This window comes from Polypterus senegalus, chromosome 12 (genome assembly GCF_016835505.1).
Source record: "Polypterus senegalus isolate Bchr_013 chromosome 12, ASM1683550v1, whole genome shotgun sequence".
Taxonomy (NCBI): domain Eukaryota; kingdom Metazoa; phylum Chordata; class Cladistia; order Polypteriformes; family Polypteridae; genus Polypterus; species Polypterus senegalus.
The window spans coordinates 139,582,754-139,596,659 of NC_053165.1; the positions used below are offsets into that span (position 1 = coordinate 139,582,754).

Consider the following 13,906-nt stretch of genomic DNA (forward strand, 5'->3'; position numbering starts at 1 on the left):
CGAAGTTCCCAGACTATGCGCCACAGGGCTGCCCTGCATGAAACACTAATCTAAAAATATACTTGACTAAGTTAAACTATGCCACATACAAAATGCATTTTTTATAGGAGAATTTTTGTAGTGCTAAAATTGCTTCCAGCACATTCATTGGATAGCTAGATGTACTATCGTGAAAAAGTAAGCACACCCCTTGAAATGTTTCATTTTTAACATAGGTGGACAAACAAAAGATTTGATCTTCATTTAAGTAGTGTCTTAAGATAAAGGTGATGTCCCTGAAAAAGAAAAAATGTAACTTGCAAAATGTAATGAAAATATAACAAACATAAAGAATATGCAATTTCCATCTGTGGAAAAAGTAAGTACACCTTTTGCTCTAATAGCTGGTATTGCCCCCTTAAGTTGCTGTTTCCTACAGACATCGACTTTATGTTTAGTGCTGCTGTCATGCAACACCCATTTGCAGCTGAGCTTAAATCTTCTGACAGATATTTTTTATCCCCCTTGAAGAGCGGAGGTTGGGAGCGTGTGCTGATAGAATTCATTGTAATAATTCTATGATGAATTTCTGAATAGACCCTGATGCAAGCAAAGCAGTATTAAACTAGCACATTTCGAAGCCCCGTGCTTTATAGTTGGTACCAGGCTCTTTTGGTCAAATGGTGTCTTTGCTTCTGGTACTGTGGCCAAGTCCTGGGGCCTCATGTATAACGCCGTGCGTAGAACTCACACTATAACATGGAGTAAGCACAAAAGCGGGAAAGTGCATACGCACAGAAAAATCCAGATGCAGGAATTTGTGCGTACACAAACTTCCACGTTCTTGCGCTACGTAAATCCCGATCAGTGTGAAAAGTAATGCACGCGCCTGCTGTCCCACCCCAACTCCTCCCAGAATTACACCTCTTTGAATATGTAAATCAATATAAACAGCCCTTAAGCTCAGCATTCTGTGAAATGACAATGGCAAAACAACAAGGAAAAATAGAACAATTTCAGCGAATACCAAGAGGAGGCAAAGGAAAAATGTACCATTTGTTAGTTTAAACAGCGGTATAAATGAGAAAAGGAAGCTGATCGACTGACATAGCGCGTCAGAGAAACTCGAAAGCTCAAGTTCACAAAGTCACACAGTACCCGAAATAAATAAGAAGTCGCATATCAAAGTCGCTGTGAAAAGGTGAGTCGTAGCCCACCGTCTTGAGTGTCATATGAAAGCTTATTAGGGTTCAGAGAAAAAAAAAAGGCACACAGTGTGAAAAAGCACGAAATGTTAACTTTAATCTCAAAATTTCCACTTTAATCACATAGTTTATTTTGTCATTAAAGTAGAACATCGTAAACTTAATCTTAAAATCGTTTAATTTACTAGTTTCTCAAATACCATCGTAACTAAAGTAGAACGTTAAATGCTTTTTTTCGTACAGTATTTGATCTTCTATGTGCTCTATGTGTATAAATCAGATGTGCTTCTTAAACTGGCTTTCTCTTCCTCCAACAGGACACAGAATCCATTACATTCATGATATTACAGCTCTCTGACTAATTAAAATACTGAGATGTATACGTAATATCATCTTCATGATCATAGGAGTTAAAGCATGTTATTAAACATGGGAACACGGTGGCGCAGTGATTGTGTGCGACCTTCGATGAAATGCTTTATTGCAGCAGTACTGTCTCTTTCAAACGTACCAACCCCCAATTCCTGTCCTTCCTTTTCTTTCTCCAAATACCCAATCAGCTCTGTAATAGACGTTAAGCCATCTGTAAGCTTATAACGCCGATTCTTCAAAACTTTTAAGGAACATTGAAATATATTCATAGTACATGTTTAATTATTCTATCCTTCACGCCAGGCCCAGTGAAGCATACAATGCGAGGCAGGAACAATCTGTGAACGGAGCACCAGATCCTTGCTAGCGTAGTGACACCGTGTCCTTTAATTATTAACAATATAGATTATTTAAATAAAGTTAAAGCTTTATCTATACAATATAATAACATATTTTGCTGCATTTCATCTTAAAAATGATATTGTCATCATATGTAAATACACGCTTTATAAAGTGGCTCGAGTTGTGCAATATTATAACTGTATCGCAAGTTTACAGTGATGTGATTGTATAAATAAGTACAAACAGTTCTACAATCAGCACTTGATGGACTAATTGAGTGCGTTTAGAGCTTATGGGATGAAACTCTTTGTGAACTGCGAGGTCCGTACAGGTAAGGTTTTGAAGCGTTTGCTGTGTGAGAAGCAGTTCAATAGACAGCATGGCTGAGGCAGCGTGTGCTTGATGCTGTATATCAATAATTCTCTTTCTGATCAGCTGTGGTGTAGAGTGGTGCAGTGAGAGTAATATGGAAAAAGGTGATCTGCTGTGCCAACCCCTAACGGGAGCAGCTGAAAGAAGAAAAAGAAGGTGCAGTGAGAGTAACAAAGCTAAAGCAGTTATGGTGTTTGGAATAATTTGACTATTCTGTGGACCATTATATTGTTACTGGTTAATTACAATCAGATGCATTAAGCTAATAAACAATATGCGGTTAATTTCAGTGTATTTATAAAGCCGCGTCAGTAATGTGAATCTGAAAAAGAAAGATAAACCACATAGATACAGCAGCACTGCTTTGATGCTGCCAGTCTGCAAAACAGAGCGGAGAACTTGCGTACGACAGGGTATGAGGTACCGTGGAAAAGTGCGTGGCTTTACGCCAAGTTTAGGTTTTATACATCGCGATTGGAACGTGGAAACGTTTGAACGCAACATTTCTGTACGTATGCACCGTTTATACACAAGGCCCCAGGTCTGTGCCTTGGTGTTAATGGAAAAACTTAAAATGGAAAAAAAAAAATGAATTTAATCCATTTTGGAATAAGGCAGTAACATAACAAAATGTGGAAAAAGTAATGCACTGTGAATATTTTCTGGATACACTCTAACTTGATGCCTTGACGTTCTTGCTGGACATCAAAGTTTTCCACCTGGCACACATCTTGTGTAGATTTAAATTTGTGTGTCCCCTTTCTAATAGTGGTCTCCTGCACTTGAGTTACCTGTGGGTCTTATGATGAAATTCTGTTTTTGTTTTTTTAGGGACTTCTTTTAGCATGCTGTATTCTGCTCTTGTGCTCAACTTGTAGGGATGGGGCACGGACTGGTTGGCCTGTTTGTGTCAAAGTTTCTTCCAGTTTCCAAATTCTTCTTCAAGGTCTATGAAACTGTTCACCAACAACATGGGTTTCTTTGCAGATCTTCAATGAAAAGACCTAACGTTTAAGGGTTATAGTGGTCGGTCTCCATCTGTTAACTGCCTTTTTCTCACAATTAGGATTGCATTATATAGTTGTTCAGCTGATGCTTCGGGAGGTGTCACAAGTTTTTCCCAACATTATAGAGGTAGCAGGTTTGTATGTAATCAATAAAAGTTGGGACACCCGTTGGGATTCCCTGCATTAACATTCAAGGCTTCATTAACTTTCACTGCTGCAGAAAATCTTGCTAACCCTTTACTTTTCCACTGAAAAAAGCTTTTTTGTACAACTTGATTTTTCAATTTTTAGTAACCTAAACATTTTTTTAAAACCTCTTGCCTGCTTAACACTGGAACTGTCTATATTTCAATAAATGCTAGAGCAATGTGGGTGCTCTAAAACTTTTAACTAGTAAAGACAGATTACTTGCTACTCCAAAAGCAACTTTTATTTCTGTACTTTTGTACTACGAACAAAGCAAGATACTTCAATGCTGTTATATACATCCCTTTATTTGTTTTGTCTAAAGTCTGAACAAATGACCACTGAAGTGGGATGCCTCAAACTCCTGTTTATGGTGCAAACTGCATCCAAGAAACTCTTTTTACAGTGTACAAGACAACACAGAACAGGAAAGATTCAACATCAGCAATACTAAGACAAAATGCGGGAGGTTAAAAAAAAAAAATAATAAAAAAAAAACGTCAGACAACATTGCATTGTAAAAGCGGACCTCAACTCAAGATGATGCTGCAAATAAAGTCAGAAGTTATTTCCAACCAAAAAAAAAAAGAATGGTGCACCATTCTGTCACCTGTCATCATTACAAATAAATAGCCTACGACATAAGTCCCACTCCGCCACTGGCTCGTGCTCGTAAAAACATAGAAAAAGTAATATGAGCAAAATCCAAGACTTCCCTGTCTGTTTGGCGAGCTGCCTCTACTATGGGAGTGAACAGTCTTTTAAAATTCTAAATTGGCAAATGATGTAACATTTTGCCCTTTGACAGACAAACTTGTGTTATTTATGTCAACAATCAATTTCCATTTTTAAGCTTGGAAATAGCTCCTGTTAAATAAACACATGCGTAGAGTACAGTCAATGTAATACATTTCAACAGTCATTATTTAGACATTTAAACATATTAGTTATTTTCCAAAATAAACAGTTGGTGGCTGTAAACAGTTCAAAAAAATTTAAACGTGTATCAGCACACTTCTTAAGTAGTGCAAAATATACAATTTTTACCTTCAAATACTCACTTCTGTTGTCCAACAACGGACAAGTAGTTGAACACTGATGTTTCTCAACATTTCTTAACATCGGTTTTCTGTAGTGATGGGGCTGAATTCCTCCACTGACCTACAAAGAACTTGATTTATTAGGCGGCTGAAGGGCTTGCATGTGTCTTGTAAGCACTGGCGTTGCATTGCATTTTCTTCTGGCCCACCTCTGCAATTATTGTGTGCCCTGAAAGAATTCAGCTTAGGAAATAATTTAGTAAGAGCCCCGCTGGGCAGACGTAGCGTGATGCTGAAGTTTTCTGTCTTTTGTAATGTATGACACCATTCATCACCACCACTACTAGGGGCCAAATGCTTTTTGTACAATAAACATAAGACCTTAAGACCTTGCTCTTTACATTTAAACAATAAAAAAGATGACAATAATAATAAAAAAAAATAATAATCAGCAGGCCTCGCTGTCAATAAACACTTATTTACAATTTCTCACTGGTCAGCCAGCTACTAATGACCAGTAAGAGTAGTGTGGTGGCAAATGCCAATGGAGAGGCTGGCTAAACTATAAAAAGAAGTATTTCATAAAACAATTATGAGTTTTATCTTAGTGTTGTAATACTCAAAATTACTCTTTCACACAAATGATGTTATTTCCTTACACTCCTTTTACATAATAGTTTGTGCCAACTGCTGAACTCCTGTGCTTCAGCAATGGCTCAGTACATCAGGAGATGCTTCTACACAGTCTGACTTGGCCACTTCCTTGAGTTGTCAGTTATTCAGAAAAAAATAATAAAAAGACTTTTTTATTTTAGAGTTTAAAAAAGGAACCAAACAACTGTCCCTTTCTGAAATGTTCATGGCAAGAGGTCTTGAATCTTTTACATGGACATGGTGGTGAGATTCTCATGGCTCATGATGCCTTTACGAGAGTGAGTGGATCCATGACTTGCTCCACAGTACTCCTGGAGATTATGCCGGAGGGTAACAAGGGCAGATCCTAGGCAGGCACGATTTGGGGCCAAAATGCCACCTGGCAGTTGGAAAAGAACTGTTGCAACTCCAGCCATTCCATCATCTGTAGGTTCAAGAGTTATGGGTCCCACTTTGAAGCTGGAATAGGAAAATCCCATAAGCTGGGATAGGAAGGGGTCAGAGCGACAAAACTGATGATAATGGTGGTGATGGTGGTGGTGGTGGTGATGGTGCAAGGGTGGATCATGTTTAGGATAAGGCTTTATTCGTGGACCCCCTCCCCCACCTTTGAGAGGACCATGGTGTGTGCGGGCAGGAAGGTACACAAGCTGCTGGTCATCGGGTTCAAAATATACTGTCAGTTTAGCAAATGGCCTGGAGGCCATTTTGGTCATTTCTTGGATGTGCCGTCGCTGCTCTCTTCTGAAATCCAGGAACTGTTTAACTTTCCATAAAAGTACACAAACTGAAAGGAACAGGAAAAAACATGAAAAGAAAACAGAAAAAAATACAAACAGGTCAATATGGGCCTGGTCTTGACGCAAGAAAAGTAGTCCCTGGGATTCGCTCACATTGCCATTTCCTATGCCTAACAGAGCAATATAGAAACGGCTGGACTTTAAGGAGTGCACTTCATGAGGATAAGTAATGACTACCCTGTCCTTCACCCCACGTACTATGAGGATGGTCTGTTGGTAGCTAACAGTGATGTATGTGATCAGTCCAGTTGCTCGTTCCTCTCTTATTCGGTCATTTCGGCTACTGACTGCAGCCTGCAGAGATGCCTGCTGAAGACTGTCATTTATTCCCTTTATTGGTGATGGAATATCACGTCCATCTTCACCAGTCTGCTGCTGGGCGATGCGAACGCTATGGACACCTGTGTTACGATCCACATCCACTATGAAGGTATCAGGAGAGTTGGACACGTAGACTTCCACAGCACCAAAGGTAACATCGATAGTGACCCGGATGTCTACATTAGTGAATTTGGGCTGAGCAGCAAAGAAAACCGTGCGGCCTGCGGACAGGTTTTTGATGTTTGGCTCATGGAAGCAGTTAGACTGAGAAGTCGGGTCGAAGCAAAACTCTTGTTCCACGTTGAACTGGCGGTAACACTGGCGTCCATTCACTGGAGTACCATTGAAAGAGTCCTTGCATTTTGCACACTGGTAAGAGACAATGGAAATAATAACAGCAAAGTTAAAACCTGTAACACAGTATCTTTGTTTTTAACCCCATATGCCCTAAGGCTTTTTGCCACTATTGGATCTAAATTACATAGCCAAAAAATAAATGGATGTTACCCTGCTTATGTAACAATGGAGCTGCACATGGCTGAAGAGTAGCGAGTACAACACTTCAAATTTTTAAAAGAAAATATTTATATGATTAAAAACCTTTGCTTACACCAATGTCAACTAAACAAAAAAAAGTACTTTAGAGATTTCTCTCCAAAAACTCATTTTATAGTACATAAGCAAAACATTTGATGATGCACAACCCTGGAAACTTTAGTGCGCCAAGGTGTCAGCTATCATTGGACAGGTCTAGATGTCATATCCCATATCATCGCAAAGTTGTGCCGTTTGTCACAAAGTGTCCCCCTTGTATACATATACACACACACATCTATATCTATCTATATATATTTATGTCTATATCTATATCTATATCTGTATATATATATATATATATATATATATATATATATCTATATATATATATATATATATATCTATATATATATATATATATATATATATATATATATATATATATATATATCTATATATATATCTGTATATATCTATATCTATATATATATCTATATCTGTGTGTATATATATATATATATATATATATACACACACACACACACACACACACACACAAGGGGAGCTACTTCTATAATGACCAGGTCATAATGATCTACCTACATTAAAAATTATATATATTGTGAAGGATGGCCGGCCATTTATCCCGGCCAATACCCCCAAGCCGCCAGGTGGAGCCCTCCTTGCAGCGTGGAGGTCCCCAGAAGACCAGCAGGGAATCATGGACATTGGAGTTTTTATGCAAAGCCCTGCTGGATGCCGTGGGGGCCACAGGAGGGAGCTGCAGGGAGGACCGAGGGCTTCTTCGTGCCCTGTGACCCGGAGGTTTGTCACAGGAAGAGCGACGGACTTCCGGGTTGAAGAAAAGGACTATTTACCCTGAACCGGAAGGAATAAGGACTTGTGGACTATTGGGCAGAAACACTTCCGGGTCAGGAGATATAAAAGGACTGTGGGAGCTCCCAGACGGCGAGCTGAGCTGGGTGGAAGGGTGGCAACGCGTCTGGGAGCTGGAGGATTGTATTATTGTGGTTTATTGTTTGTTAATGAGTATTGTGGTGGAGAGTGTGCTTTGTGCACTGTGGCTTACAAAATAAAGTCAACATTTGACTTTTACCTGGTGTCTGAGTCGTGATAGGGGTTCAAGGAGCGAGAGCCCTATCGTTCACAATATATATATATATATATATACACACACACACACACACACAGAGTATACTTTATACATAAAATGTATGTTGTCGTACTTTGCATAACTGAATAACCTTTATGGCACAATAACAATTCAATGCATTTATGGTCACACCTCTATTTTTGGAATTAATAATCGTCATGTGGGAAAAGGCTGACTCGCATAAATAAGTACAGCAGAATAATGCAGTCAAGGAGCTTTTGAATTCAGGCGAGTGAAAAATGACGGCTGTCCGATTAACTGCGATTTTATTCCCCTCTCCTTTCTTTTTCTCAGATCGCTTTTTGGAAGGACATCAGTTTCGGAGTTTTTATGAACAGTTCAAAAGTGCTTTTCCACATTTTCCTTCTTTGGAATAGCAATGATAGATTGACAAATCAGACAAACACACTTCGATTGTGAGATTTTGAGGAAAAATTCCAATTCCACATCCAGCCCATACCCTCCCCAAACATTTTTTTTTTTAAATCCCTTCTTTAGTCGATATAAATTGGAAGGCTAAGATCACAGCTGGAGTTTTGCAGCAGCCGTGATCGACACATTGGGCACCCCGATATATATACACACACACACAACATACATACATACATACATACATATATATATATATATATATATATATATATATATACTCTCAATCTATCTATCTGCTCTGTAAAAAGAAAATCCAGAGAGAACTCAAATATATGCCCTCCACTCACCTGTTGTTTGTAACATTCCTTCTTATCATTCTGTGTGTTTAGACAGGATGCAGTCTCTGTGTTATTCTGGCAGGGACATCCAGTGCCGTCTATTTGGTTGCAGTCATCAGCGTGTCCATTGCAGTGGCATCTGCTCAGAAGCACAGAAAATTCAACACAAATTTCACATATATCATCTTATATACCCACACCACTTGTAGTCTCCTAGATAAACAAGCATAATTCCAAATTTGGATAAATCCAGAAGGTGTATTCATTTTGCACTGAAAACAAATTATAGCAATTAATTCAAAGGGTCAAAAATGTAATTTACATCAGGTATCAAAAGAACCACCAGTGTGGCTCTGCCAAAATAAAACAGTAGGCAGATTTATTTTTCCACTTACTTGGTACACTTTCCGTCTAGCAGAAAGTACCCTGAAAGGCAACTCTCGCACTTCTCCCCAAAACTGTTGTTCTGACAGCTCACACAGATAGCATTTTCCTCTGTTGGGCCCTCATGAACCCAGCTGGGTATCTTTATAGAGAGAAACAAGAAATAAATTTTTAGTTTAAAATGTCACATTATGAATCTAAAATGGGTATTTTATAGACGAGCACTTTGAAAAAACATTAGTGAAACACAAAGTTTGTATATTACATCACATAGATCAGTATTCAGTTTAATGAAGAAAGTCTAAGCAAAATGCCTTACCAGAGCAGGGTCAAGGAGGTACTTGATTGGATCATGGCTTGCTTGTTCATATTCATCTCTTGTTATACAGATATCACTGTTCCCCCTGCAGAATTCTCGACATGGTCGACAATTACCACCATTTACTGCTGAGCCAACAAAGAGTGGGCGACATTTTTCACAATGGTCACCCTAAAAAGACAAGGTAAGTAAAAGAGTATAATTAGCTAATATCAAATAATATCACTAACGTTACTTTTTATCAATTCCCTGTGTTCATTTTACAAAATAAAAAAAAAATGCCAGCCTGACTTTCGCCCAACCATGTCACTGATTCAGCTGTAAATTGTTTTGTAAAAGCGAGTGTGATACCCACTGTCACACACGTGCACATGGGAGACAGCTAAAGGGTCAGAATAATGACTATTCCATGCCTGACCAGGGGGTGGCGAGGTGCGCAGACTTTTTCTCACAATCCTCTGCAGATCATTCACGGGAAATTCCACATGGTTCCAACGCCCGTGATGACGTCACTTCTGGTTCCGCTGCCTGTGATGATGTCACTACCTATCCCGGTGATATCACTTCCGGTCCAGACCTTTAAAAGCCGCCATCTTTGCCACATGTCTTCAGTTCTGTTTTAGACTTGAACATGAAAACAACGTATCTTAAACAAACCCATCCTGTAGCCAGGGCATAATATACGGGTGGTTGCCCCAAACCTTTTTGATGTCTTCTATTTTTTTCGGACAACTGTTGTACTTTTAGATGCAAGCTCAGCTTTTCACACTTTTGACCACAACATTTTTGCTAGATTGTCGTGAACTGTCCTTGTCTGGTTAAGTTCATGCTTATCAAACTGTATTTATTCATTTATTTTGAAATTTTATTAATTTTATTGCAATCATTCCATACAAATCAATCAATTTTTACAAAAGTAGGATTAAGAACAAGTCAACCCCCACCCCTGAGAGAGAGAGCAAGGCAAACAGAGTAAAATTTAAGGCTTGTAAACATACCTAAATTGATAAGTTTGATAAGCCAATAGAGATGAATGGAGAAGAAAAAGAAATACAGAAATAATTGCTTCATCTGTGCTTTAAGATCTTATTCTAAAATATTACTGATTAGATCTGTACAGATCCTCTGAGTATTTGATTTTTTCCAATTTCAAATAGTATAAAACATCGGTTTCTCACGGACTTAAAAGAGGAGATTTTCGATTCTTCCAGTTTAGTAAAATAAGTCTGCATGCCAAAAGTTTAGTGAATGCAATCACAGTTTGTTTGTCCTTCTCCACTATAAACCCATCTGGAAGAACCCCAAACACAGCTGTTAATGGGTTAGCAGGGATTGTGAGACCAAGACTGTCTGAAAGGTAATTAAAAACTTTGGTCCAGAATGATGTTAATTTGGTGCAGGCTTAAAACATGTGACCCAGTGAGGCTGGGACTTGGCTGCAACGTTCGCAGGTTGGATCATGCCCTAGAAACATTTTGGAGAGTTTTAGACGAGACAGATGTGCTCGATATATAATTTTGAGTTGAATAATTGTATGCTTTGCGCATATGGAGCTTGAGTGAATTCTCTGCATTACTATTTTCCACTCCTTTTCTGATATATTAATTGAGAGATCTTTTTCCCAGTGTCCTCTTGGATCTTTGAAAGGGAGGGACTGTAAAATAATTTCATATATTGCAGAGATGGTGTCGGAGTCCTTGAAGTTGAGCAATATGTTTTCCAGCATGGATGGGGGTGCAAGATGAGGAAAATCGGGAAGGTTCTATTTTACAAAGTTCCTAATTTGAAGATAGTGAAAGAAATGTGTAGCTGGAATGTTAAATTTGGAATGTAATTGTTCATAGGATGCAAAGACGTTGTCTATATAAAGATCTCTAAGCAAGTTAATCCCAAATTTTTTCCAGATATTAAAAACTACGTATGTTTGGGAAGGTTGAAAGAGGTGGTTCTCTTGCAGAGGTGCCACAGATAAAAGCTTCTTCATCTTAAAATGCTTTCTACATTGGTTCCATATTCTGAGTGAGTGAAACACAATTGGGTTATCAGCATATTGCAGATAACTTGCATTTATTGGAGCGCAGAGCAAGGAATACAAAGAAGTACTGCAGGATTTTACTTCTATTGCGGACCAAGCCTGTGTATGTTCTTCTATTTGTGTCCAGGTTTTTATAGCTTGTATGTTTGCTGCCCAGTAATAAAACTGGAAGTTAGATAGAGCCATGCCACCTTCTGCCTTTTGTCTTTGTAGGGTATCTCTTTGGATACGTGGATGTTTTGAGTTCCAAATAAATGAGGTTATTGTTGAATCTAATTGCTTAAAGAATGATTTATTGATGTATATTGGGATGTTTTGAAATAAAAAAGGAGCTTAGGAAGAATATTCATCTTAACAGTGTTAATTCTTCCAGCTAGTGTGGTCTATGACCGGTTTGCCATCACGGCCAATACCCCCAGGCCGCCAAATGGAGCTCTCCCTGCAGCATGGAGGTGCCCCGGATACCAGCAGGAAATCATGGACTATGGAGTTTTTCCTTACAAACTTGCTGGATACCCCAGGGGCCAACAGAGGACGCTGCAGGGAGGCCCAGAGAGTAATATGTGCCCTATAACCCGGAAGTGCATCATAGGCAAAGTGACAGCAGAAGTGACGTACTTCCGGGATGAAAAAAATGACTTTTTATCTGACCCGGAAGTGATAAGGAATCATGGAATGAAGGATTGGAAACACTTCCGGGTCAGGGACTATAAAGGACTATGGGAAATTCCCAGACGTTGAGCTGAGCTGGGTGGAAGGGTGGCAATGCGTCTGGGAGTGGTGGATTGTTCATTAGTGATTTGCATTGTGATTTAATGAGGATTGTGGAGTGGAGGGTGCATTGTGCACTGTGCAAATTGAATAAAGCCTACTTTTGGATTTTTATCTGGCGTATTGGACAAGGGTTCAAGGGAGCGATAGCGCCCCCTATCTGTCACACTAGAGTGAGATGAAGGGTTGATCATCTATGCAAGTCTTGCTTAATTTTTTCCATGCAGGCGGAAAAAAGACGGCAAATTTTGTTGATAAAGAGCTTTATGTTTACTTGTGATGTTTACCCCTAGGTATTTAAACTGTTCTGCAATGATAAAAGGTAGGGTGTCTAATCTAATATTATATGCTTGAGAATTCACTGGAAAGAGTACACTTTTATTCAGATTAATTCTGAGACCAGAGATCTTTTGAAATTCTGTGAGTGCTGTTAAGACTGCAGGCACAGAATTTTGTGGGTCTGATATATACAGTACCATATCATCTGCATATAGAGAAATTTTCTGTTACAGTCCTTCTCTGATAATCCCCTTTATCTGATCTGCATTTTGACAGTGTATTGCCAGTGGTTCAATGGCGATTGCAAACAGTAGCGGTGACAAAGGGCATCCTTGTCTGGCACCACATTCTAGTTTAAAGTAGTCTGAACAAATGTTGTTACAAACTGAAGTTTCTGGATTGGTATACAGTAGTTTGATCCATGCACAAATGTTCGGACCAAAACCAAATTTCTCCAGTGTAGTAAAAGGTATTTCCATTTAATCATGTCAAATGCTTTTTCTGCATCCAATGATAATATTATTTCTGGGGTGTTTGACATAGTTGTTGAGTATACTACATTGAACAGTCGTTGAAGATTTGAATCCAGTTTTATCTTGTGATACTACCGAAGGGAGCACTTTCTCCATCCTTCTAGCTATGATTTTTGAGAGTATTTTAATGTCATTATTCAAAAGTGAAATTGGTCTGTATGATGCACATTGTAATAAGTCCTTATTTGGTTTTGGAAAACGTGATTAATGCTTGGCTTAAAAGTTTGAGGAAGAGTTTGATTGTCTCTGGCTTCTGTAAATGTTGCTAATAGGAGGGAGCTAGCTGAGCGAGAATTTCTTATAAAATTCTGCAGGGTAGCCATCAGGGCCTGCTGCTTTCCCGCCTTGAAGTGACTTTATAGCATCTAGTAATTCTGATAACGCAAGAGGTTTATCGAGTTCCTCCGTACTAAAAGTGTCTATTTGTGGTATCTGTAATGTATCCAGAAATGCATTAGATTGTGTATTGTCTTCTTTAAACTCAGTAGAATATAAGGATTTATAGTAGTCTCTAAATTTGTGCATTATATTTTTGTGGTCGATTTTGTCTCCGGTAGTGTTGGTGAATACTGGGATTGCGTTGCGGACTTCTTGCTTGTGAATTTGTTGAGCTAAAAGCTTATTAGCTTTCTCTCCATGTTCATAGTAATGATGTCTGGATTTATAAATTAGTTGTTCAGTTTCTTTAGTTGTCAAGAGGTTTAGTTCTGAATGCAGAGCCTGCCTTTTCCTATGTAGAGCCTTGCTTGGAAGCCTGGCATGTTCTTCATCTATTCTAGTAATTTCGCTTTTTAGCTCTGCTACTTTCTTGGTTTCTAATTTATTTCTGTGGGAAAGATATGAGATAATCTGTCCTCTTAAGAAGGCCTTAAGAGTTTCCCAGAGT

At 38.7% G+C, this 13,906-nt stretch overlaps 1 protein-coding gene across 1 annotated transcript in view; it reads right to left on the reverse strand.

Moving 5' to 3' along the window:
• Positions 1-3,750: 3,750 nt before the first annotated feature.
• The window catches only part of megf8 (multiple EGF-like-domains 8), a 30,423-nt gene continuing 20,267 nt past the window's right edge, over positions 3,751-13,906 (reverse strand). Inside the window, exons 9-12 of the mRNA XM_039773598.1 lie at positions 9,403-9,573; positions 9,095-9,225; positions 8,709-8,838; positions 3,751-6,647 (exon numbers count right to left, since the gene is read on the reverse strand). Of these exons, the coding sequence (XP_039629532.1) occupies positions 5,385-6,647; positions 8,709-8,838; positions 9,095-9,225; positions 9,403-9,573 (1,695 nt within the window). The 3' untranslated portion in view covers positions 3,751-5,384. The remainder of the gene's footprint in view (positions 6,648-8,708; positions 8,839-9,094; positions 9,226-9,402; positions 9,574-13,906) is intronic.